We start from the raw sequence: 26,301 nt of genomic DNA, 5'->3' as shown, positions 1-26,301 counted from the left end.
TGCCAACTATTTTCTTTTGATATTTTAATATCCCTCTTTTAATATTTAAAAACTCGTTACTATAGAAGTTTTCAACCAGCCAGCTGGGCTCTAGCTAGATTAGAGATGAGATAACAGACCTCCATTTAGCTATCATTCCAGTTCATCCTAACTGCAATTCTTCTATTAAAGAAAAACATAAAACAAGAATAAAAAAAAAACCTTCTTTTATGTTCCTTTACAGTATTTATAACTCCAAAACTCCACTCTTCCCTTTGCGGTTGAGTTGTTGCTTATGGCTTATCCTTGTTTACTTCTTCTAGGCTCCTGTTTATTCCTTCCCACTCTAGCTGCTCAAAGAATCTCAGCTTCTTTTTCTTCATCCTGGTGCTCCAGCTTGATTTAAGGCCTCTTGTAAATGGTGTATTTACCTAGTAGCTGTTATGGACTTAAGACAAAGACTAAAATCATCAGCGAGCTTTATATTCTAATTTTGTTTGGTTTGTTATTTGAATTCATTCAGCCCAAAATATAGGTTTCTTCTTTATGATGATTCTGAGATTCAGATTGGTCCAGACATAATTATTTGATAGCAGGCTATCTCTTTTCTATTCTTTCTAGATCTCCAGCTGAGCACTACATAAACTCACAGGAAAGAAAAATTTAAAGTATGCTAGATATGCATTACAGAAGTCTATCAGTTTTCATTTTGTAAGGTACCACTCGAGAAACGTATTGCGGTTTTTCAAAGTACCACTTTTTGACTCTTAAAGATTTACGAAATTTCTTTGATCACAGTATGTGACTTTTAGTTTCTTTATACCTGTAAAACAAGAGACTGAGTCCAAATGAATATGTTGTAGAGGTAAAATAGCAAGAAAGACGAAAGCATGGATGTTCCAATTGGAAAAAAAATGGTCTTGGCAGCGGGAAGAATGTGCTGAATTTAAGCTGTCAAAGCAGCAGTCTGAAGTTTCTGGTTCTTGGACAGGATAATTTGTAGTCTTCTATTCGCTTGCACTCTGCAGTATAATCTTCTCCACAGAGGCACTAACTTCTATGTTGTTTATAAAGAAAGGGAAATAACCCCTCTGGATTCATTAGCTTTCATTTCCATATATGCAGAGCAGGCCACAATAATAAAACCACCATTAGGCTCACTGTGTGCTAGGGAGGTGTTTTCTGTGCTCCATTGTGTTAGAGTATAGATTATTCCCCTAGTGCATAGATAGAGATATGAACCTTACTGATGTGAAATAATTCATCCACAAATTCACAGATCTTGCACAGTGAAAAGGGGTTCCATTCAAAATTTTCATCCCCCAAAACACAGTCTTTCTATTGCATTGTTCTTGCACGATTTTAGTGAAAATGGAGGATCTAAATGGTATCATGAAAGAAATAATTTATCTTTTAGGCATTGGGGGCAATACTGTTTACCTATATTACATTTGAATGTAAGGAACATGTTCTTTCATGTGCAGCGGATAGTTTTATGGGTTCTACTGAAAGACCAAAAGATAAGCAGCGATTGTTAACACTATGTAGAGTAGGCGCGGTATAGCAAGAGCTACCTCGCTGCATTCTTTCCCGCCTTCCGGTTCCGGGTGGGTACGTGACTGGGCTCACAATCTGCCTTCCCGCCTTCCCTGTTCTGGGTACGTGACTTAACTACGGCTTTGTTCAAACCACCAATCAGACCCCTGTAACTATGCTTCTCGCTTCTGTAACCGCGCCTCCTGCTCCCGAGCCCTATAAAAACCCGTCACCCCAACCAAGAGGCGCGCAAGTCCTCTGATAGGCTTGGTCGCCCCGGGTACCCGTGTATCAAAATAAACCTCTTGCGGCTTGCATCCGAAGGCTGGTCTCGCTGTTCCTTGGGAAGCGGGGTCTCCCCGTCTAGATAGGCTCCTGGGAGTCTTTCACTACAAATGTAAAGGTGGCTAATATTTTATCCCAAAGTCTACCTGCAATAAAGAATAACTATATGCATATCTACAGTATCTACCATTTACTCTGCACTAACTGCTGACAGAATCTCATATAAATTCCTAGAGAAACACAAATGTCAGGCAAACAAATTTAGTCTTATTAGAGAGGAGCCTTAATCGCATCTAAATATCTCATCTAAGTTTGTGCAGTGTGTGTGTGTGTGTGTGTGTGTGTGTGTGTGTGTATGTGTGTGTGTGTCTGTGTGTCTATGTATGTGTCAGGGTGGGGGCAGACAGGATCTCCTATGTAGTCCTAGCTGGCTTTGGATTCACTACGTAGACCAGCCTGGCTTCAAACTCGCAATGGCCCTTCTACCTTTTCCTTCCAAATGCTGGGGTTAAAAGCATGTGCCATCATTCCTAATTTTATATTTTAATTAAGACTTATTTGGTTGTGAGTCAGGTTCTTTCTCTCTTCCTCTCAGTGTCTCATATATGCGTGTGCTATATGCATATGTGTGCCAGTCCGTGTACATGAGTGTGTGTCCCCATGTGGAAGTCAGAGATCAACTTCTAATGTTTGTCTCCATTTCCTCCACCTTATTTTTTTGAGACATAGTCTCTCCCTTAACCCGGAGTTTGCAGGTTTGGCTAGATTGGCTGTAATCTACTTATCTTTCTGAGATGCCCTTCTCTCCTCCCGACCCTCAATTTTCTAGAGTGTTGAGATGCAAATAATATGTATACCCTGGAGGATCCTATTTAGTGTGGATTGTAAAAAAATACGTTAAAAACGATTTGCTTTATTTTTAGTTGTGTGTATGTGTGCTTCTGTCTATGAGTGGGTTTGTGAGTTTTAGGTGGTTGAGATCCACCCGAACCCAGCTTCTTGGCAATACAGTTTGTTCTCTCTCTCCTCCTATTCTTTCCTTCCTTCTGTCCTTCCTTCCTATCTTTTATTGAAAACTTTTTTTTAATAATTTACTTATTTTAATTTTATGTGCATTGGTGTTTTGCCTGCATGAATGTCTATGGGTATCAAATCTTGGAGTACAGACAGTTAGTGCTCTTAACTGCTGAGTCATCTCTCCAGCCTCAACTTTTTTTCTCAAATAATATATCCTGATTTTGGTTTTCTTTCCTCCTAATCTTCCAAGCTTCTCCTATCTCCCCTCCCTTCCAGATCCACAACTATTCTGTCTCTCATTTGAAAACAAACACACTTCTGTGGGATAATAAAATAAAATGAAATACAAATAAAAATAAAAATAGCATGTTGGAATTGGACAAAACAAGCAAATAAAAGGAAAAGAGCCCAAAGGAAGACATATAAGAGTCAGAGACCTTCTTGTTGGCACACTCAGGAGACCAATAAAAACACTAAACTGGAAGCCATAATGTATATATTCAAAGGGCCTGGAGGGTGAAAAGAGAGAAAAAATTAAATTAAATTAAAAATAATAAGATAATTAAAAATAGAAAAAGAAAAGCCCTGACAGGACATTGTGAGACAAGGAGACTCCAGAGATGCTGCTGGGCCGTCCAGCCTACCCTTCAGAATATTTTGTTTCCCATTGAGAGTCCCTTGTAGGAAACTAAATTTTCATTTGTGAGTGGTTGTCAGTTGAAGATTGCATCTGAGTCAGGGGTGAGGGCGTGTGACCACTTCTCCTTTCAGCTCTATGACCCCAACTGGTGCTAATCCATGAAGGCCCTGTGCATGCTGCCTCAGTCTCTTTGAGTCCATATGCACATTGATCCTATTGATTTAGAGGACCTTGTTTCCTTGGTGTCCTCTGTCCCCTCACAGTATGTGTTCTTAACTGCTGAACCATCTTTCCTGCTCATGCAAAGGAAGCTTGGATATCTGAGATTTTCTGTGTACCTATATCAAAAAACACTGCACATTTTCTGATTTCATATATAAAACTCGTGAGGCTAGATATGAGTCTCATTTTAAAAGTATTACTCAAATACAATAATAGAGTGTATAAACTCTGAGTTATGCACCTTCATAGTAAGATACATTTAATCTTTCTATGAGGAAATATGCTAGTGTTTACCTTAAATGGAATGAAAACTATAGATTGTTTCATGTCAGGCCTTTTTGTTTGTTTTTATTAGTTTTATTGGGGCATAACTCATAGTACCATCCAATTGGTCTAGTTAACCATTCAGTGACTGGTTTTGAGTGCATTTGAGGCTTTGTACTATTGCCACAGCTTTAAACCTAAAAATGCAATTAAGGATAGGAATTTTGGACTTGTAGTTATCACTGTTTCAAAGATGTAGGATTTTATGTTTATTCTTCTTTATCTTTTATATTCTAACAGGCTTATTGGGAAAAGTTTTGACCTCAAACAATGTGGGTCAGTAAACCTGGTTGCAGTCTCAGTGGAATGCTTGTGTGCTCACTGACATCTTTGATACGCTTGGCTGTCTTATTTCCTGTTTAACAGATTCATAATGGAGCTTGAGTAATCAGGCTATCCTTTGGAGGGTTGTATATGGTTTACAGTGTTTGGATCCTTAATTTGTTTTCATAGTGCAATGATAAATCGTGGGCTCCTACATATACAAATTTCCAGAGCAGGAATCTTATGTCAGTATTTGATTGCTTTCCTGGCTGTGTATTTGGTGCCTGTAGTCTTTGTTTTTCCAACAAGTGCCAGTGGCATACAGTGTAAACATCAAAGAGAGTACCTTTTGCTTTTTCTCATATATTTGTTTTATGTGTCTCCTGTATGTGCAACAGTAATTAGGTTGTATTTCAAACATAAAACTCCCTTTCTCAAAGCTGTGACTCAGTGTTCTGTTGTCAAAGAAGAAAGGCTGGAAAATCTGGGATAAACTAATTTCGTTACCTGTTTGGATAAAAAAACAAAACAACAACAACAACAAAAAAACGGAAAGCATATTTTATATAAACTAAACACACATGAAAAGGATAGTATGTAGTCGATTTCTTTATGCCTTTAAAGAAATGGCCAACCTAACTTCCTGCACACAAATGTACCTCTGAGCAACTATAAAAGAGCAATAACATCAAGTTAATTATGGGAGAGTGATTCTATAAAAAATTTAATATGCCATTAAGACATTTGCTGATTTACATCGGATTTGTATAAAGGTCACTTGAACCTGTACCTCTGCGTCCAGCTGGTTTCTTTTTCTAGACTAATTACGAAAAAGCCTCTGAAAAATGTTAGACATTTGAGAGAAGTTGTGATTTTAGAGATAAAAGGACCGTGCTGGGAAAAGTATGGTCATACGGCATAATGACACGAATCCTGCAGTTCTAATCAGGAGCCCTGCCTGTCGCACAAGCTTACTTGTGCCTCTGCCTACTTGTGTAATTTTCAACAAGTCGTTTAACCTCTCCAGGAGAGTATTTTCCTAATAGGAAATAGGCCCGAGGAGGCCTCAAAGATGTGTGATATCATTCAGTTTTTAACATGGTTAAAAAAAAAAACAATTTTAGTGGATTTCTTTTGTAAAATTACAATTGTATCTGTCTTTGAAATAAACAGACTGAGAAGACATATTTCTTGTGCAGGTATGACATTCCCCATTTCCAGGACTAAAAAGTTCAGATTCTGAAGTACTCCAACAATGTTTCTTTCTTTTGTTCCATCCTCACTGCCTGGGAAGACAGTCTCCTGTATCCCAGGCTAGCCTCAAACTTGCTATGTGGCCAGAAAAGGATGACCTTGAACTTCTGATTCTCCTGTGTTTCCCAGTGCTGAGATTTACAGGCATGTGCCACTTATTCTGTGCCAGGGATCAAACCCAGGCTTTGCACGTGTTAAGCAAACACTACTAACTCGGCTTTATCCACAGCCTTAAAATGAAGTTTTGTGAGAGCCAAGCATGAACTTTGCACTGGAGAGCTGTTTGTTTCAGAGCAATACATTTGTGTCCAAAACGGTATTTCCCTTGTGTCCATTTTAACACAATGAGGTTGTCTTTTTCCATTGTCCTCAGTAGAATTAAAACTTGACAGGTTGTCTAAAATGTCATCCCTTAAAAGTCAGTCTCCTTTTCCAATTCTTTATAAATGTGCCATTCTTACATTAGATGTGTTATTTTATCCATGTAATCAGAAGTTGATTTTAATCTCCTGTTCTCTTCAGGTAAAAAAAGTGTGCCTCTCTTAAATACTAGAATTAATTTGCCATTATTGATTGCACACTTTAAAAACACCAAAGGAAACCCACCAAATGTACCTGCAGAGGCTCAGAGGTCTGAGATTTTTCTCTGGAAGAAGGCAGCTGGTGACTATCTCCTGCTCTGCGGTCAGAGCTGAGGCTGGTAATACTGCTGGCCAATGGCGTGGCTGCACTCTGGACTACCATTTGCAGATGTCTGATCTTTCTAGTAACAGAGCTGATACACTGACATGTGTTCGAGATTGGACTCTACCAAGAAGTTTAAGTTCAGTGATAGGAACCATTGCATTTTACACAAGATGCATGCATCTTACAAAGGACACTTACGCTCACTTTTAATCATATCCGAGTCTTGAGCACATCTCTGGAGAGAGTGTTTTTAGTTTTAGTTTTTAAATAAAGTTAATAAGTTAGGTTTTGCCTTCCCCCATTTTTACCTTAACAGTTTAGCAGGCTGCGATTTAAAGCACTCTAATTTTTCCAGGCTAACACTAGGGCACAAAACTCCATGTTTTCTCAGAGCTTTTAGGGAATCACCCTTTATTGAGAATCTCCATCGCCTGTAGTTTTGAAACAGACTTAATTAATTGAGCACCAAGTTTCATCTGTAAATTCCGAATTTGTTCAATACACTCAAAGTAAACTTCACTAACGACTTCCCCCTTAAAGAAGCCCACATGAACAAAGGTACTTTCCAGGGCCAGCTAGCTACCTAGAGAAGTTCAGTGTAGCTGTGAAACTTAGCTTACTATATAAGGTTGGGTACTCTTCTTTTTCTTCGTATTTCTTGTTTATTTTCTACTTTGTTACATATATATGACATTAAACATAAATATGTATGTATATGTACACATATATTGTATATATCCTAAACATCCTAAGGGATGGGGGGATACATTTGATGTAAATATTATACCAGTTTAATACCATTTTTAATTTTTGGACTAGCATTGTTCCTTTCGGTGTTATCTTTCCAGGCATATATGAAACACTGATGTTTGATTTTCTCTAAAGTCTCTGGGACAGGTACATTGGTAGCTATGACTTGTTTCAGCTGAGCCATAGCAGAACCTTTAGTGGGTCTCATTCATTCTGTTATATTCTCTTTAGATGCCCTTTCATTTCTCTTTGATAATGCAGTATCTTGTTTTCTCAAAAAATAAAATAAAATAAGGCAGTTGAATGTCATTAGGAGTTTTGAAAATAAGTTTTGAATTAAAAAAAAATGAATTAAATCTACAAATGTCAACATGAACTTGCCACCGCCCTGATTTGGGTTTGGTTTTGAAGCAGGTCACCTAAAGGCTCATAGCTTGTATTGTAGGCATGGTCCCCAGCTAGGGATACAGTGGAGGCTTAATTAGGTTTTGAGGCCTCTAACTTTTTCATGAGCTATATGGGATGTAGCTGAGTGGACTATGAGGCAGAGCCATGCTGCAGGCCCCAGGTTGCAAGGCCTTGCCTTGGAAAGGTCCTTTGTTCAGACCCTCCAGTCTCTCTCTCTCTCTTTTTTTTTCTTCTTCCTAGATGTCATGAGGTGAGCAGCTCTGCTCTGCTGTATCATCCTTGTCATGATATTGAGGTCAGTCCTGTGTTCTTAGGGTTTCATGACAGGACAGGAACCTTTGAACCCTTAAGCCAAAATAAATCTTTTGTCCTATACATTATTTTCTTCTGGTGTTTTGTCACAGTGAAATATAAATTATTGACTTCTTAGTTTGGAGCTCATTAAGTCAAATTTCAGATTCTTAGTATTCTATTCTAATAAGAATTGTTACATTAGTTTTAAGCATAATCATGGATTTATTTCAAATTTTCTGTCCGCTCTTATGAATTAATATATATATATATATTTTTTTTTTCCTATCTTGTTCAGACAGCTAATTGAGGGAGGCAATGAGACACCCATTCTTTTACTAAAAACATCTCAAATATGAGGTGTTTTTCAGATCAAATAAGTTAATACATAGATATCTTTGTGTTCCTGTCACATGGTAAGTGCCCCCAAACATGAAATATTCTATTTTTATTTAAGATGACCATGCTGGTCATTAGGCATTTTTAAATGTATTTGTCAGAAGTAGTGTAGATTTAGCTGGAACCCTTGCTAATATTTTAGGGAATCCAAATTTTCTTAGGGAAAATGTAAATAAATTTGAATGTTATGATTGTTATGTGCAGGGATGCGTAGACTGTATTTAGATTCTTCAGTTATTGAATTGAAGTGGATGTTACTCAGTGGATGCACATTTGCTTAGCACAAAGAATATCCCTAATGGCACGAAACAAAATAAATCAACCATTAAAAAACAGAATGCATCAGTTAGTGCTTCTCCAAATTTCAGCATTATATACTTATCTATTTGTCAAACAATTTTTTTCCCCCGAAAGCTTTGTTTGAATTTGCAACAAAAAGTATTTAATGTTGTTGTTTACTACATAAACCACTTAACAGGTTGGGGATGGATTTTTAGGAAAGATCTTTATAGATGACGTTTTTAAAACGTTTCTTCTGTGATCCCACCTTGTCAAGTCCAGGAGATGTACTCTCAGATTGCACATTGTGTTTGGGCACAGTACTTTTTTTCTTTTGAGACATAGTCCTATTCTGTACTTCAGGGTCTGTTCATACTTGCTATGTAATACAGGCTAAATTTGAACTCAAAATGCTCTTCCTCAGCCTCCCCAATGCTGCAGTTGCAGCATTTATGCTACAGTGTGGAGGTCTGCACACCTGCTGTTGCAGGAGTGTTCCTGTCTTCTTTTTCAGGGTCCTCTCATCTAGTGCTGCAGACTTACTGTCCGCCTTAGACATCAGCCTACATCCTAAGGACTCCTGGGAGGGAAGTGGGTACTTTAAGGTCTCAGAACTGATGCTATAGGAATGAAAGGATTCAGATTTTCTTCGTCTTGCTCAAGTCATTTGACAGACAAAACGATTCAGTCTTGTTCTGCCTATCTCCTTTTCCTTTCCCTCTTTCCTTCATTCTTTGCGTGTTCCCTTCATTTTTGTCTTTCCTTCATTAACATTTTTGTTGTAGAATGGTGGCCTCTATAACATAACAGACATTATTACCCTCAACGGAACACCTATGTCTGCTTGCAAGAGATGCTCAAAATTGGGTCTGTAAGTCTCTTCCTTTGAGAAGAAACTGAGAATTATTAGACCCTCACCTGATGTTCTAGCCACTTTTGCTAATATAATTCTGCCCCTGCTATGTGTTTTCTTTTTTTCTTAGGGTGGAGCTACAATATACACAGTGTACATTATACATAGTGAACAGGTAACTTTATCTCTGTAGCTATGAGGAAGTTGTCATCCATGGTGAGGTGATACTTTTTTGGGGTCTCACCCATATTCCTGCACCCAGTGCTTCTGTTAGCACTGGGTAACAGAACTAACTGGTAAATCCAGTTGTTTTCTGAGTTGCACCTTTGGTACAGTCATTACCTTAGTCTGTTGTTGATCTGTCTTGAAGGAGCAGGTGTTTGTTCATGTCTCCCCAGGGAAATTAACAAAGCAGCAAAGCAACACTATTCTACTCTCCTTCAGTGACTAAATATAGCCCTACAGTTTAGCAAGTGAGTCTAGATTCACAGTTTTGGCACATTTACAATATATTGGAAATTGTTTCTGCTGTAAGGGGTAGAGTTTATCCAATGAAAGTGCTTTAAGGGTTTTCTCTGTTTTAAATCCCAAGTTAATACAGTATTCACTAAGAGGAGCAAACCCTTAAAGGAACTGATATAAAATACCCGTTTTTTTTTTGTTTTTTTTTTTTTTTTAGCTATCAAGTAAGGAAAATGGAAAATTTATTAAGTACCAAAAAACAAACAAACAAACAAAAACAAAAAACAGCAACAACAATAAAACACCTTCAAGTGACAGCATATGCTGGTGAGGTTGTGGAGAAAGAAAACATTTCTCCCTTGCTGGTGGGAGTGCAAACTTTTACAACCACTTTGAAAATTAATCTGGGACTTTTACAGAAAATTGGGAATAGCCATACCTCAAGACCCAGCTATACCACTCCTGTGCATACAGCCTAATGATGCTCCACCATACAATAAGGACATTTGCTTACCCGGGGAACTGTAGAGAGCTGCGGAATGCTATGCCTTAAAGATGGAGCTGGTTTCCGCCTTCCACCTTCCCGATGGTGAGTGCTCTCTGTCACGAACAACTCCACATTTGGCTAAGGCCGAGGATCTGGCTTGCTTCCATGTATGTGGACCTATCTGCATTGCCCCCGTGGCACGCCTGGGTTGGTTACCCAGAGGCTATTTAAGCTGTGGGCTGGCTTTCCCCGGGGTCCGAGGATTGTTCAATGTTCCTGAATAAACTGCATTGAAAAAAAATAAAATAAAATACCCGTTTTAAGGAAACGGAGCTGTAGAGTTACCCAGCCATGGTCTCTTTAAAAATCCCAGTGTAGAGAAGCCTCTCCCTCCATGCACCCCTGCCAACAGGTGATGAGTGCCCAGGGGTTGTCTGAAAGCAGAGATGGTACTAAACCTCGTATGTGCTGTGGTTTTCTATACACATTTTCAAATGTAATGCTCTTTCCGCTTTTAGGAAGTGCTCCTCACACTGCAGCCCTGGCTTTTGCCATTTTGTTTGCTTGGTCACAGAAAAACTTGCACAAATCTCATTTCTTCTCCACAGTTTTACAGGTAAAAGATTCATGCTTACTTTTGCTTTTAAATTGAATGATACGTTTTTGTTTTCTTATTAAGTCAAGAACTTTTATCTTTTTTGAAGCAATCCCTTTATTGTTTTTCTTTTTTTTTATTGTAAGTATGCTTCTATGAGGAAGTATATGTTTATTTTTGGTTTTCAAATTCTTTTTTTTTTAATTTTTTTAAAAATTTTTCTTATTAGTTACATTTTGTTAACTCTGTATCCCAGCTGTATCCCGCTCCCTCATTCCCTCCCAATCCCACCCTCCCTCCCTCATCTCCTCCCAGCCCGTTTCCAAGTCCACTGATAGGGGAGGACCTCCTCCCCTTTCATCTGACCCTGTTTAAACATGACACCTTTATTGTTTTTCTTTGGCATGTTAAAAAAAAATAGGCATCATTACTGTTGGAATATATTAAGCAAAATAAAATTAACGTGAACATAAATATTTATATCAAGAAATATTCTAATAACCACTTTGCCTTTTAAATGACTAGGGGTCAATAGTTTCAATTTATGACTTGCAAATTTATTTATTATGTTTTCATTTAAGTTTTTGAGGGGGTCATAACTAAAGAAAGGAAAATAGAATAATTGGCGTTATGTTGTTTTACGAAGATACGTAGACTGTAGAGGTTGAATTGGGGTCTTTGAATTCTGACAGACCTACAATTATTCTCAGTCCCTGTCTACACTCTTTTCTTCATTGCTGTTATTTGTTAATTCAGACATTTGTGCACTCATTCATCTAAAAATAGGTACCTTCTATTGGCCAGTTCTTGCTTAGTTACTCCACACAGTATAAAACATAACTAAAACCAAGTTCTTCCTCCAGAGCTGCTATTCTTGTGGGAGCAGTGAAATTTGTTTCTGTAAGAAAAGTGATAATAAGATTATATGCTTAATATCACTTTGGGCCTTATTAGCTACTTCAGGCTTGACCTTTACAGTATTTGGAATCTTTCATATAAGTGGTACAAGTTTAAGCCTGGAAGGCTTGGAGGAGGATTAATATAGATTGGAGAATGAAGTTTATTCTGTAGATGAGGGTGAGTGGTAAGGAGAGTGGCACTGTTAGGTCTAAATATATAAATTAGATCGATACTTAGAAAAATTACATAGTAGTTTTGCAGATAGTTTGAAGTTTTGAATACTAAGTAACTATGATTCACCGAGACTTTGCAAGTGCTGAGTAAAGATGGACTTTTATGTCAGATAATACTACCTTCAAGATAGAGGAGGAAAATATAATGTGATGAGCTCGTGTTTGGAAGAACAGAGGTCATGAGGGTAGAGTTTGGCTTAATGTTCTGGTAGTTAAAGCAGACTGGACATAGAATGGAAGGACATGGCTTTGAAATCTTTTTAGAATGTTTATATCTTTACTTTTATTGTATGAATGTTTTATCTACATGTATGGCTGTATGTCACATGGGTGCCTGGTCCCTGTGGAGGTCAGAAAAGGACATCATATAGAATACAACAGGAGTTACAGGTGGCTGTGAGCCACTGTGCGGATGCTCTGGTCAAAGCTGGGTTTTCTTCAAGAGCAGCCAGTGCTCCTAACTACTGAGCCCTCTCTCCACTTCTAGTTTTAAAATATTTTGTTCTGCTAATTAGCTGTGGGACACTGTGCAACACATTTAACCTTGAGAAATTTGAGTTCTTTCTGCCTTTTTAGGAGAGACTAATTCACAAAGTCGACAAATACAAGCATTTGTAAGAGCACTGCTAAATGTTGTCCATATAAAGCTACTGTGTAAAATATTTAATATATATTCATAATTAGTGTTGCTGTTTCTAATCGGTAATTGCCATTACATCCCACAGTGTGATACAATTACAGGATGGAATGTTTTCTAGGCATGCCTGTCCCCACTAGATGCCAGGACCTCATCTGGGAGGTGTAAAATGACTTAACAGGTGTTTGAATTCATTAGCCAATTATGTACAATTTTTCATTTCCTCATAATATCTAGTTTCTTCCAGAACACTATAATAGAGCTTAATTTGTATTCCCTTTACCATATCAATTGGATGGCTTGCATTTGTTTCCATTGTCGAAAGTATGGGTTGATTTAAAACATGGTACATAGAACAAAAATAGGTTTTGAAAATTTGATCCATACTGTAAAATTTCTGGCATGTTTTGTTAATAGCTAATAGCAATCATGGAAACTGGTACAAGAATAAAATTTCCTGCTTAATCCTGTTTGGGATAGGAACAGTATATCTAGTTATTTTAATCATCATAATCAGAATTTATAGCACAGTGTTAACATTTTTCATCCTTTGTTCTTGTTTAACTTGATATTGACGTGAATTGCACAACAATGTTTGCATTTCCCAATATTGTTGAACTAAAGGTGCCTACCAAGGCATGGCACAGGGGACCTGGCAACTAAGGGTTTTGAACAAGAGTGCATTTAAATAAATAGGTTCCAGTAAGGTCTTATAAATCTGATTCCTTTCACTCCCCTTTCCCTTTTGCTCAATCCAAACTAACCGAATGTCAGTCATGTACCTGGCAAAACTTCATGCTTGTCTCTCGGCAGGGTTCGAAGGGCTGTGAGCCAGTCAAAAATGATTGACAGTTCAGTCAGAAAGAGTCCACTAAACCACAACGGCTAAAGCATACAGAATTCCCATTAGACAAATGCTTTCTGGACCTTGTCCAGTGATAATAATCTATTAAAACAAGTTGTCCAATCTTATGAGTTAACTTGAAAAGAGAAGTGGATGTGGGGTGATTTGCAAAATGTTTGCACGCGTAGGTTCAGTTTATTTAATTTTCAATAATTAAGGCATGGCAATGATTAGTACTAATTGGAGCTGTGTCAGGCGGAAAGAATTATCCAAAAATGTTTTGAACATTAATGAGCCTTAGTCAGTAAATCTCATTTAACTCTGGGGCTTTTAATTGATAATATTAAAAAGAAAATCAAAGGTATACATCTTAATGAAGAAATAGTGTTTTAACTCAATCTGAAATCACTTGAAATCTAGTACTATAATGATAGCTACAAAGGCATGATTAGAAAGAAAGTTTAATAACAGGGGTTTTAATGGCACTAAAAATAAATATTAAATAAGTGCCTAATTCTTTTTTAGTTAATCTGAAGTAATAAAACTTCTGGATTGCACTGAAGTCTCAATCAAATAATGGCCAAAGCAACAACCATCATAAGAATTTCACAGTTTTCAAGTCATCTGCTACCAAGTTGTCCTGGGAAGTTGCCTATAAACTTTCTGAATATTGAATTTTCCATATTAGAACTTTTTAAATGAATATGTGATTAAAATAGAATTTCACATTGGGAAAAACGAAGGTTAGGGATTGTTATACAGCAGTTTCAGGAAGAGTTCATCCACTGAGTCGCTACCAGGGACAGGCTCCAAAACTGTGTATTGCCAAGTTGCAGCTGGCAAATAAAACTAAAAACCAAAACCAACCAACCAAACAAACCATTATTACAGATGCTATCAGAATGGAACTTGATGTCAAATGTTTTATGTTTTTATTTGTATCTAAACATCTGGCTTGTTGCCACTTGACAACTATATTAATATATCCTACTGCTATCTAACATGCAATATGTAGCTACCTTATTCAGTGACGTAATGTAATATGTAGTTTTCCATCCATGATTAGTTCTAACTAAGGAAATCAGACTTGAGGCGAATATTTGTGCTTTGAGGATTTGATCCCATTTCTTCGTAAGATAAATCTTTCCCTCTAATGATGACTATTTTACTCTTTGAAAGTTTCATCTCCAGAATAACAAGATAGCTAGGCCTGGAAGATACTCACCATTTCCTGAAAATTGTGCTTCATTCTTTTTCCCGTACCGTCTATGCCTGGACCTAGTTTTTGTTTTTAAGGCGTTTTCTGAAGTGCCTGGCCTGGGGCACTACACGAGTCCACACAGCAATCTTTTGGTGCTTCTAATACATTTTTAATATAAGAGGGAACAAACCAAATGGTTCACACTTTTGTTTTCTGAACTAGATTCTGGTCACTGGTAACTCCTTTTGTTCCACTGATACTTGAAGATTTGCCACAGCCCTTGATTATTTTTTTCCCTGTACGGTTCAGCTGGGGGTAGGGTGGCAGCCCACTCCTCACTTGATTACCAGCATCACCTGTCCTTAGTAGTCCTGTGATGCCCATTTCTTCCCAAGTCTGCTGGGAATGGCGAAGATGCCCCGCCAAGTGTCACAGCATTGTGTGGCAACTTCTCAGTAGTTTATATTGTTTCCGACTGGAAGGATGATAAAACAGATGCTTTCTTTCCCATGTGAAAACCTACTTTCAGAAACTCACATTGCCTCAGTTGGCCCAATCAAGAAAGAAAACCAGTGTTACTTTATAAACTGACATTTTTGAGAATAAAGACAGGGTTTACGTAAGATGCTTAAAATGTGTCCGAACGAAAGCCTGCATTTTTATTTGTAAGAAACAGCAAAGTCACTTGCCTATTAGATATTGAATTACTTTATCTTTAGCATAAGACAGCGTCATCATATGAAAAAGCAGAACGTGGAAAAGATGCTCTAAAGAACACTGATCAGGTAGATAGGCATATTAAATAGTATTTGTATGTATAAATTTTCTTTTGCATGTGGTATCTTTGTATTTGTATAGGAAAACTCCCACACTCATTAAGTAGCTGTCTATTATGATATCTTTGAGAGAGGAGGGCTGTATGGCAGCCTCCCCACTGAGTTAAGTCTCATTATAATTTGTCTCTTTATGGTTGCAAAATGCTAGTCTCCCATGCTTACCTCATTAATGAGACTGGAACGCATCTCATAATGGGGGTGGTTCATGGCACGAAAGCCACACAAAGTCTTAAAAAAATGTTGCAGTTTAATTCATTGGTGCAGGAAATGCATTTGCAAGGGGTTTCCTGGTTAAGAGGAGATAGAGTTCCTTTCCCAAATTCAATTCATTGTGAGCACTTTTGATTTTATTACTTCCCCTTTAGTTATATGTTAAATACACAGGAGTGCAACACAAACCAAAATGTTTCGCCACTTTAAAAAAGAGATGTCTTTTCTTTTGTTTGAAACATCTTTTTCTGTTAACGTTTCTTAGGTGACAGAGGGTATTTTCTTCATATGTTTTCTTCATAAAGGCTGGATTGTTTTGCAGCTAACCTGATTTGACCATAGCGCACTGCCTGGTGGGAAGTCTTAAATCTCTTATTTGAAGCTAAACAAGATTACTCAAGGGGCTGACATTCAGAAGCTTGCTATTCGTGCAGTGGGTTAGGGGCTGTGGCACACCCAAGCACTTCCACTAATTGAACTCTTTGGGTACTTCAGCTGCAAATAGTTAGCTGTCGAAGAGCCTTGCCATGGGTACGCAAGAAATTGCTAACCGCTTGATTTCCCCACGTTAGCCTAATGAGGAAGAATGGGTCACCATGCCAACGAAAACACCATGGCAATTGGGTTAGAAGCATCTTTCTCTTGATATGTGCCTCTGGTTTGGGGTTCTGTAACACACTGCGAATCCTGTAGAGTGTTAGAGCAAGTTGAAATACTATTTAAAATTAATGTCATCTTGTATGATACATGCAAACAGCTGTGGTCAGTGAGACTGAATCCCGCTTACTCCATTTAGGAGGCAGTGAAAATGTTAGCACAGTGTTAATTTATAATCACTTGTTTTCCTTTGCTGTCAGCTTTTAGATGCTGCTGTAACAAAGCCTACCTATATATATTTTTTTGGCTTTGAAGAGCTTTAATTTTTACAACCTTTTTAAAGTATACATAATTTTTAGAGTAGATACAGGTTTATTGTCCTTCCCCCAATCTAGAAGCTAAGTCAGAGTCCTCAACTACATCACTCTCTCCCCAGTTTTCACTGTCTTTCATTCAGACATAGATAAAATACTGTTAACAAAATCCTATAATTTATTCAGATTCTCACCACCCGCTCCCCTTTTTAAAACACAATATTCTTGGTTGTTTTCCCATACTACGTAAGAGAAAGCATTACATTTATTTGTCAGAGCTTCATGGTCTTAGTCATGAAGGCTTTTGAAATTTTTCCTTTGATAACTTAGCTTTGATGATTCCTGGTCAGCTCTTCTGTGGACTCTGTCTTCATTTTGAATTTGCCTTTTTAAAACAACTTATACTGCTTTGAATATTGAGAGGAAAAAATATCCCTTAAGCGGCAATTTCATCACATAATATCAAGAACATACGCTTCCAGCAAGACATCACCATTAGAGTTGACTTTGATCATCTGTGAGAGAGTGCTTTTTTCAGGTTTATCAACAGTAAAGACTTTTCCTTTCAATACCGCTGCTTCGATACTGTTGTGGGAAGGAAGTGATTAGGCATAGGCCACATTTACGTTGTGGGTGAGGATTACACTTCCGTTCATTGTGGATAGAGCATGCATACAAAGTATTTAGAATTTCCTCACAAAATTAGATCCCTGAGAAATGAAGAGTATAGACACATTATATTTTTTATACTGTTTTAAGTTATAACCTGATGCTATTTTGCTTCTTTTGGTTCAGATTACTCCAGCTGGGTTTCTTCATACCCTTCATGCCAGTGTTCCTCTTTTTATGTATTGAGAGGAGGCTGCACTGAGCTTGAATATTTCTTATTGTAGCTCCAGAGTCAATCCTTGTTTACAAGAAGCTCTGATTCTTTTAATTAGAAATTTATATTAGAAGGAAGGTCTGTATACAAGATAAAAATTACTTAACATGTGAATAAGCAAAAATTTTAATGAGAATGTAAGCAAAAATATTAAGCACCTCGATTGTGATGCTACATGATCCTCTCCTCTCTGGTTTCTTTACTCTGCAGCTTTTTCCATCCTAAATGAAAGGGTCGTGGATACATCTAGTGTCGAACATACAGATAACACTCAGGAGGGATTTCAAGTAGACTATTAGTTTGATTTTAATTGAAATAAGGGAAAAAAGGACTAGGAGATGGCTCAGTGGTAATGTTTGCTGTGTGAGCATGAGAACCTGATTTTGAATTCCCACTTATAAAATCTGGGCATGGTGGCACACACCTGTAATCTTAGGTCAGAGGAACAAATAGAAGGTTCCCGGAGGCTCACTGGCCACCAAGTGCAGCCAGTCAGGAAGTTCTAAAGTAGTGACCTACTGTCTCAAAAATAAGATACAGAGCAATAGAGGATGACATTAGATATCCATCTTGGGCCATACCACGTGCACACACAAATACTTGCTTTTACACACACACACACACACACACACACACACACACACACACGGACACCCCTGTATTTTACAGCCAAATTTCCTAAGTCAAATACATATAAAGTTAGCCTTTACTGAGAAAATTATGTTCCATTAAGTAAGACACATTGCATGTGCTTTATTAGCTACATTCTTATGTCCACTGTCTCCTTTAGGAAAACTTTGTTTAGTGAATTGTAATCAATTTGCTGTCGGGGGTGAATTTCAATCTGTAAGTGATTATACTAAGGTCTAATGTTTAGCTGATGTACTAATGACTTCTGTTCATTGTTGAATTCAACGGGAAACATGATTGTGTGTTATAGAATAAATAAATGCTATTATAGTTTTTAAAGTTTTATCACCTCAATCTTCAAATTCTTTCATTACAAAAACTAAGATTATTTTTGACTCTCTTTGCATCTTTTAGAATACCAAACATTAAAATTCTTTCATTTTAATCTGTTTCTTGGTGTGTGTGTGGGAGTCCTAATCTTCCATAGCACCTATGTTTTAGGGAAACTCATTTTTCTTTTAATGTGAAACAAACTACCTTCCCAGGCAATTTGATTACATAAAGACTTTGATTAACCACAAAAATATCTTCTAGTTGGGAGTAATTTCCAGTTATACTTTTGGACATATTTTCTTTCTTGTCGTGTGTTAAAACTACTGTTGGTTTATATTTATGTTTTGAGGTAAAGATCCAGTGAGGATTATTTGGGTCAGGGGGAGGGCTAAGAGAAAATCTATATCGTTGGTGAAAGAAAAGCTGTGGCTTCAATGATAGATGGTGGATACAAAATAGATGGTGTATGGTTTGTTATGTCTACAGACTCTCTCCTCTGTCAGAGCTTTCAGGAAGTGATTTTTATCTACTTTATTCTTAGAACCACCATCATTGCCAAGGGCTTAATTTGGAATTAAATGAGCCTTATGCTTAAGTAATTTATTCTCATTAGTTTGCCAAAAATGAGTCTCATGATGGGTGTAATACTCCAAGGCAGAATGTTTACATTTTTGTTTCGTTGAGATTTACATATTTCTTTTCACTTTCATCTATGTCCCTGAAAACTAGAGATAGGAAGACTCTATTGAGTCTGCCTTCTTCCAGAGCAGTTTTCTGTGAACCCCGCGGGGAGGGAGGTGGGGGGAATTCTGTGTGAAATGGAGTAGGTGCATTTTGCTTCTCCCTTGTTTTTCATTTCTTTCTTTCTTTCTTTCTTTCTTTCTTTCTTTCTTTTTTTTTTTCGGAAAGAGGGTCATGGGAAAAACAATGCAACAACAACAACAAAAAGCAAACAGTCAAATGAAAACATTGTACCACTGGCATCCACAAAGGTACAAGCACCAATTATCATGACAAGGTCTCCTTATTAATGTTTGAATATTTTTAAAAGGCAAGTTTTGGATCCAGTAAACACAAATGTAGGCCTAAGGCTTCTGATTAAACTTTGTGTTACTCTACTGCACCTGTTTTTATCACAGTACCTTTCTCTATAGCCCAGTTCTAGAGGTAGCTTAGGTGACTATTAGCAGATGAGTGGGGTTATGCACACAACTTTCACACTGCCATGAAGAATTAAGGCAAGTATGTCGTGGTCTGGCGAGTGCACACAATTGAAGATCATCAATATTAAAATATTTTGGACTCAGACAAGTTTTTGAAAAACAGTATCTTTTTTTGTTTGTTTGTCGGTTTTCAGCGTGGTCTTTATATAATATGCACATTTTGCTATATGACTTCACCTAGCCATGCTGCTGTATACTAACTTGTTTTATTCTGTCTTCAATATTATATAGGAATTTATATTGATTATGTACACATGTACAATGTGCATAATTTTTCTCTTAACTGCCATATAGCTTCAAATCATAAGGGCAGAGTACCCTTTATACTGGTCTATTGAAGTTTAAAAATTTATTTTCTGGTTTGTTTTTTTTTTGGCTTTATGAGACATTACCTTTGTGTTTAGGACTATACATTTTTACTTTGTTTTAATTTTTATTGATTACACTTTATTCACTTTGTATCCCCCTGTAGCTCACTCTCCCGTCCTCTTCCAATCTCTCCCTCCCTCCCCCTTCTCCACTCATGCCCCTTCCCAAGTCCACTGATAGGGGAGGTCTTCCTTCCTTCCTTCTGATCCTAGTCTATTAGGTCTCATCAGGAGTGGCTGCACTGAGGACTAAACATTTTAAATTATCTTAGGTGTTACAAATACACATTACCGACTTATAGGTGATGTGGATTTTAATATAAGTTTTCAAGTATTCCACCAGTGCTCTACCATATCTCTTTTACTCTACCTTTTTGATTAATCTTTTAACATAAATTCAATGGCACTTATATACAGTTCTTGTTTTTTAACTTTATTTGGGGTATACATTTTCACTGTAAATTTTTAAATAAATTGTGGTTTTATTATCTTATACAATGTTTTGTGATTCCTGATTAAGAGATAAAGAATTTTCTAGGTCTAAGTCCCATCTTCAAGTTGCAGTATGATCTGGCTATTTCATCCCTGAATTCTACTTTTTATAATTGTCTCACAAACTTTTCGGATCTTTGACTTCCTGACTCTTTTATGAAGAATTCAATTTGTCTTAGAGCCTGGGAGCATGGCTTACATTTTGTTATTGTTTATTTAAAATTCAGAAAATCTTCCTTAAATATTCATGTAGTAAAGGTCCAAATCTCAGCATTTTCAGCATTGACGTAAGAAGTAGACTGCAATTATGGATGTAGTGATTATTGCTTAGTCAATGTTGGTATTCCCTAGGTATTCTACCTGGATCGGGACATGCATATTTTAATTTCTTTTTTGAAAATGAATATTTATTTTTGTGTGCATGGGTGTTTATTCCGCATGAGGCTTTGTACCATGTGTAGGCGGTGCCCATGGTGGCCACAAGAGGGCATCATGGCCCCTGAGGTTGGAGGTCCTGGAGGAGATGCCCTGCAGTGTGGATGCCGGGAATCAAATCTGGGTCCTCAGGAAGAGTAGTCAGTGTTCTTCATGAAGTCTCCTCTCTAGCGCCAGGATGTTGTGTTGTTAAAAGGTTAGAGTGGGTTCTGGTCCTCCCAAAGTGTTCTGCAGAAAGTATGTGGCAGTTGGCCATGGGCATTTCATTATTCTTATGTCCTCTGTCTATGCATACTCAGAGTTTTACCTGTCACAAATGGCAGGGTTGGTGATGTGTTGGATACACTAATTATGTTTCAGCTACTGAATGGCTTTTTTTCTAAAGTTCCCTATGAAGGGTTGTACTCTGACTGTATTTAAGGTTGTCACGTGTGCCACCCCGGCTTCTTTGTCTGTTTTTTTGCTGGTTTTAACTTCATGTCTTTGATATCAACTCATTAGAATGTTTGTGTCTTGTCTATCCCACAAACAACAGTAGTAGGTAAATTGATACACCAGACCAAGAGCAAAAAACAAAAATATCAAAGCAGCTGCCATGTAGCCTCCATGTATAAGTGTGGATGGAGGTTTTTGATTTATTAGGTAAGCCCGAGCAACACTGGGAAATCTGCCTTTAAAGAAAAAATAATGTATATATCAATACTTGACTCAATGAGATTTTCTGATATAAATTTGTGCATGAATCAGATTATAGGAATTAAATTAGAAATTAATACTTTTAAGGATCATGAAAAGAAAGAGAAGAAAAGATTTAAAGGACCAGTGGCTGCAGAACAGATGGAGAGTTGGTTTTATTAGCATCATACTTTTTGTAACATTCTTTAAGAAGGCATTCAGGGACATGAAAGCTGCCAGACGATACTTTGAAAGTGGTGGTGAACCCCACAGCCTTGGGAGTGCTTCTGTCAGAAGCATTTGAATATTAACTTACTGATTCAGTGTCCCTTTAACAGTGCTACCTCTTTCCCCATTTTTAGACTTCTCTATTGCACTAGAACAAGTGTGTATCAAGACATGGAGCTGTGATAACTGCCCCTCCTCCCCACTCCACTGCCTCTTCTGGAACTAGCTTGCTTGGCTTGTTATATTTATTTATTTTTAAAGATGGACACAGTTATGTATGTGGGTGTTTGTCTGTATGCATACACACGCCTCAGAAGAGGACACCAAATCCCATCGAACCACAGTTATAAACAGCTATGAGCCGCCATGTGGGTGCTGTGAATTGAACTCAGGACCTCTGGCAGAACAGCCAGTGCTCTTAAACACTGAGCTATCTCCATAGCCCTGTTCTATATATTTTTAATTCATTCAGATGATTGAGCTCAGGGCCACGTGCTGACTCAGCAAACATGCTACTGCTAAAATGCATTCCCGCCCTTGATGCCTCCGTTTTTTTTGCTCTGACTGACCTTGAACTTATGACCTTCTAGACTCCATGTTGGCCTCTATATTGCTGACAACACAGAGCATTACCACTCAGCTGTGTTTTACTCTGTTTAAAGGAGTTTAACCAGAAAATTCTTGGGCACATAAATATTTTTGTCTTCTCAGATCTTCTTTCTCTTAAAATAAGGAAATTCTTTATTAAAGCTCAGTTTGAAGACTGTGAACATTGGAAACCTTATATATGTGGGGAGTGTTATTAGACATTGTATGTTTTTAGTGCTGGTGGCAGTGTGAGTCAGACTTCAAGCAAGGAGATTTCAAACAGTTACATTGAAACTGCAAAGCCGATATGACTACTAGGTGTCCGCTGTATCTCAGAGTATCAAGTACTATAAATCTGCACTTTCCTTTTGACCTGACACTGAGAGGGAAATATATTGAATTCATTCTGTAGAGTGTAGAAGGTGGAGGCTTTGGTCATGGTTGTTTAGAAAGGGAAAGGAATAAGGAAAAAAAATTACATATCCAAGGTTATATACAAACTAGGATTCTAGTCACTTTTTTTTTTAGATGAAAGTTTTCCTGAACATATTTAAAAAGAGATGCAAATGAAGTCGTGATTTAAGTGCCCCTTTAAAAATATATGTCAGCTCTGAATGTGAGATGAAATGTTCTCATGTTGCTATGAGATGAGGAAGAGGGTAAGGATGATGACGACGACGATGATGATGATAACGATGACTTTTCTCCCTTTCTTTTGCTTTCAGGGGAAGAACTTGTCTCTTTTTCTCAGCATTAGCTTGTTAACTCTCTGGGGGACCAGCCTTTTGGGTGCCCGGTTGTACTGGATGGGAAACAAGCCACCAAGCTTTTCCAACTCCGACAACCCCGCAGCTGACTCGGACAGCCTTTTGGCTCGCACACTCACTTTCTTCTATTTACCTACTAAGAACCTCTGGCTATTGCTCTGCCCGGACACCCTGAGCTTTGATTGGTCCATGGATGCTGTGCCTCTTCTCAAAACAGTTTGTGATTGGAGAAATCTACACACTGTGGCCTTCTATTCTGGACTTCTCCTCCTTGCCTACTGTGGTTTGAAGAACCCAAACTTAGAAGGAGAATGCAATGGGAAAGCTGTGACAAATGGCAAGCAAAATGCAAATGGCCATAGCTGCCACTCAGATGTGGAGTACCGGAACTCAGAAATTAAGCCCAGCTTTGCATCCAAAGCAGAGAATGGAATTAAAAATAGTGTATCACAGAGAACTCAGCTCCCTTCCACTGAGAACATTGTTATTCTGTCCTTATCTTTGTTGATAATACCTTTTATTCCTGCCACGAACCTGTTTTTCTATGTTGGCTTTGTAATTGCAGAGCGAGTCTTATATATTCCCAGTATGGGCTTCTGCCTTTTGATCACAGTGGGTGCCAGAGCCCTTTACGTCAAAGTACAGAAAAGGTTTCTCAAGAGCTTGGTTTTTTATGCTACAGCGATGTTAATCGTCTTCTATGGACTCAAGACTGCGATCAGAAACGGAGACTGGCGCAACGAGGAGATGCTGTACAGGTCAGGGATAAAAGTCAATCCAGCCAAAGGTAACACATCATTTCGCTGTCAGCCTTCTTACAGCGGCGTTTCTTGCTTAAAACAGTGTTACAGATGAGATCCATTTATGTGAAACTTGTACCTTCTATCCTGATTGTTGGAGAGACGTGTACTCAGCATTCCATGCTTTCAATAGAAAACTTACTTCCTTGTGTTCCTGACAATATTTCCACAGGAGACTTAGAATTTGTGTTACCTGGAAATGAGGACTATCGTAAGAATTTAGAAGAATGCTTACTGCCTTTATTTTAAAACATGAATAATATTCATCTCTTTCGTTATAAGTGGAAGTCCGTTTATCTCGCTTAAATGTGTATTCCATATCTTATTTGTCAGGCTTTGGCCAAGGAAATATCATAAGAGTTCAAGGCAAGCTGCCTCTGAGTCTCATTATTGTGACTTAGGCATAGGTATGATCAGTGTAAGGTTTTCCGTGGTTAGATATGCTCATGGTTGCCAAGTAGTTAGTCCATTTTAATTTAAGATTTCTCAGTTAACTTAAGTGGAAGATTTTTTTTGCTATAGAATAAGAATATGAATTGTACATTTCTTTGCTGCTTTTTGTATAGAAAAATTTTAGGCAATCTCAAAATTGATAGACATGGCAGAATCTGTTTTTTTATTAAAACACAAAATGATAAACCAAAAGCTATCATCACAGTTTAGACAAATTTGATAGTGATGGAAATGAAAAAAAGGAAAAAAGGTACATTTTTAGTGCAGAAATACATCACAGTAAATGGTGCTTGATAGTCTCATTTTTTTCTAAATAATTTTACTTAGCCTTCAAGGTATAGCTATTCAGACACATTTGAACTTGGATCTTTCTTCTGTTTCTGATACAATTCTGTGTCAAGATCCAAATGTCAGAGGAACAAAATGCTTCCAAATGTACCATCTTTTTCATAGGTTGGGATATGCTGGTGTAGATGAAGATTCTGAGAAGTGATTTTGGCATCCTTGTCCAGTTATCTCAGGTCAAGAGTTCATCAAGTACATACACTATTCTGTATGCCAAGGACTTATTTCTGTTCATAATTTTTAGTAAGATGCAGGGGTTAATTTTGAAAGTTGTTTATGTGTATACATGAATGCCTACATGTACTTATGTTCACCATGTGCATTTCTGGTGATTGCAGAGGCCAAAAATGGGCATTGAGTTTTATGGAACTGGAGCTATAGACAGGTGTGATCTGCCTTGTGTGTGCTGAATCTAGATCTTCTGCAAGAGAAGCGAGTGTTCTTAACTGTTGGACTATCTCCCCACCTGGTTGTAGAGGTTTTTAATGAGACTTGAAGGAAGAGTTGAGCTAGTTCATCCCATGCAGTTCTTCAGTTCTCTTTGGAAAAAACAAAACAAAACAACAAAACTGTCATGTGGTTTTTCAAAGTAGTGGATAGTGTCCAAACTAAAAACTTGTTCAAACGATTGCAGTTAATTATTATTATTATTATTATTATTATTATTATTATTATTATTTACAATTTATTCACTTTGTATCCCAGCTGTAGTCCCCTCCCTCATCTTCTCCAAATCTTACCCTTCTTCCCTCTTTCTACTCTATGTCCCTCCCCTAGTCCACTGATAGGGGACATCCTCCTCTCCTACTATCTGACCCTACCTATCAGGTCTCATCAGGACTGTCTGGATCCTCTTTCTCTGTGGCCTAGGAGGGCCACCTCACCAGGGAGGAAGTGATCAAAGAGCAGGCAACCAAGGTCATGCCTGTGGCTGCCCCTGATCCCCTTACTAAGGACCTGCATGGACATTGAGCTGTCCGTAGGCTACATCTGAGCAGGGGGTCTAGGTCCTCCTGATGCATGTTTCTTGGTTGATTCATCAGACTCTTCAAGCCCCCTTGGGCACAGAAGTTTTGGTTCTGTTGTTCTCCTGGTGTAGCTCATGTACCACCCAGTCTTTATATCCCCCACCCCCTTATTTCATAAGATTTCTGCACTCTGCCCAAAGTTTGGCTATGAGTCTCATCATCTGCTTTGATACCCTGCTGGGCAGAGTCTTTCAGAGGCCCTCTGTGGTAGGCCCTTGTTCTGTTCCCTGTCTTCTCCCACTTCCGGTGTCTATCCTGTTTCCCTTCTGAATGCTTATCTTCCCTCAAGTCCTTGTTGTTTTGCCTCTTTAGAAGTATAGATTTTAGTATATTTCTCCTATATTATATGTCTAATAACCACTTATGAGTGAGTATATACTATTTGTGTCATTCTGCTCACACTTATGAGTGAGTAAATACCATTTGTGTCCCCTGATTACCTCACTCAGGATGATCTTCTCTAGTTCCATTACAGAATACTTTTTAGCTAGTTTTTCTTTGGTGATCCTACAATTTAGAACAAATCTATGTTGCCAGTATATTTTCTTG

General features: G+C 37.8%; 1 protein-coding gene across 1 annotated transcript in view; it reads left to right on the top strand.

Moving 5' to 3' along the window:
- The window catches only part of Tmtc2 (transmembrane O-mannosyltransferase targeting cadherins 2), a 420,888-nt gene that overhangs the window by 179,504 nt on the left and 215,083 nt on the right, over positions 1-26,301 (top strand). The window contains exon 3 of the mRNA XM_060377973.1: positions 23,085-23,913. Coding sequence (XP_060233956.1) covers positions 23,085-23,913 — 829 coding nt within the window. The remainder of the gene's footprint in view (positions 1-23,084; positions 23,914-26,301) is intronic.

The sequence above is a fragment of the Meriones unguiculatus genome, chromosome 2 (genome assembly GCF_030254825.1).
Source record: "Meriones unguiculatus strain TT.TT164.6M chromosome 2, Bangor_MerUng_6.1, whole genome shotgun sequence".
In the NCBI taxonomy this organism is placed as follows: domain Eukaryota; kingdom Metazoa; phylum Chordata; class Mammalia; order Rodentia; family Muridae; genus Meriones; species Meriones unguiculatus.
This window is presented reverse-complemented; position numbering and strand designations above follow the sequence as displayed.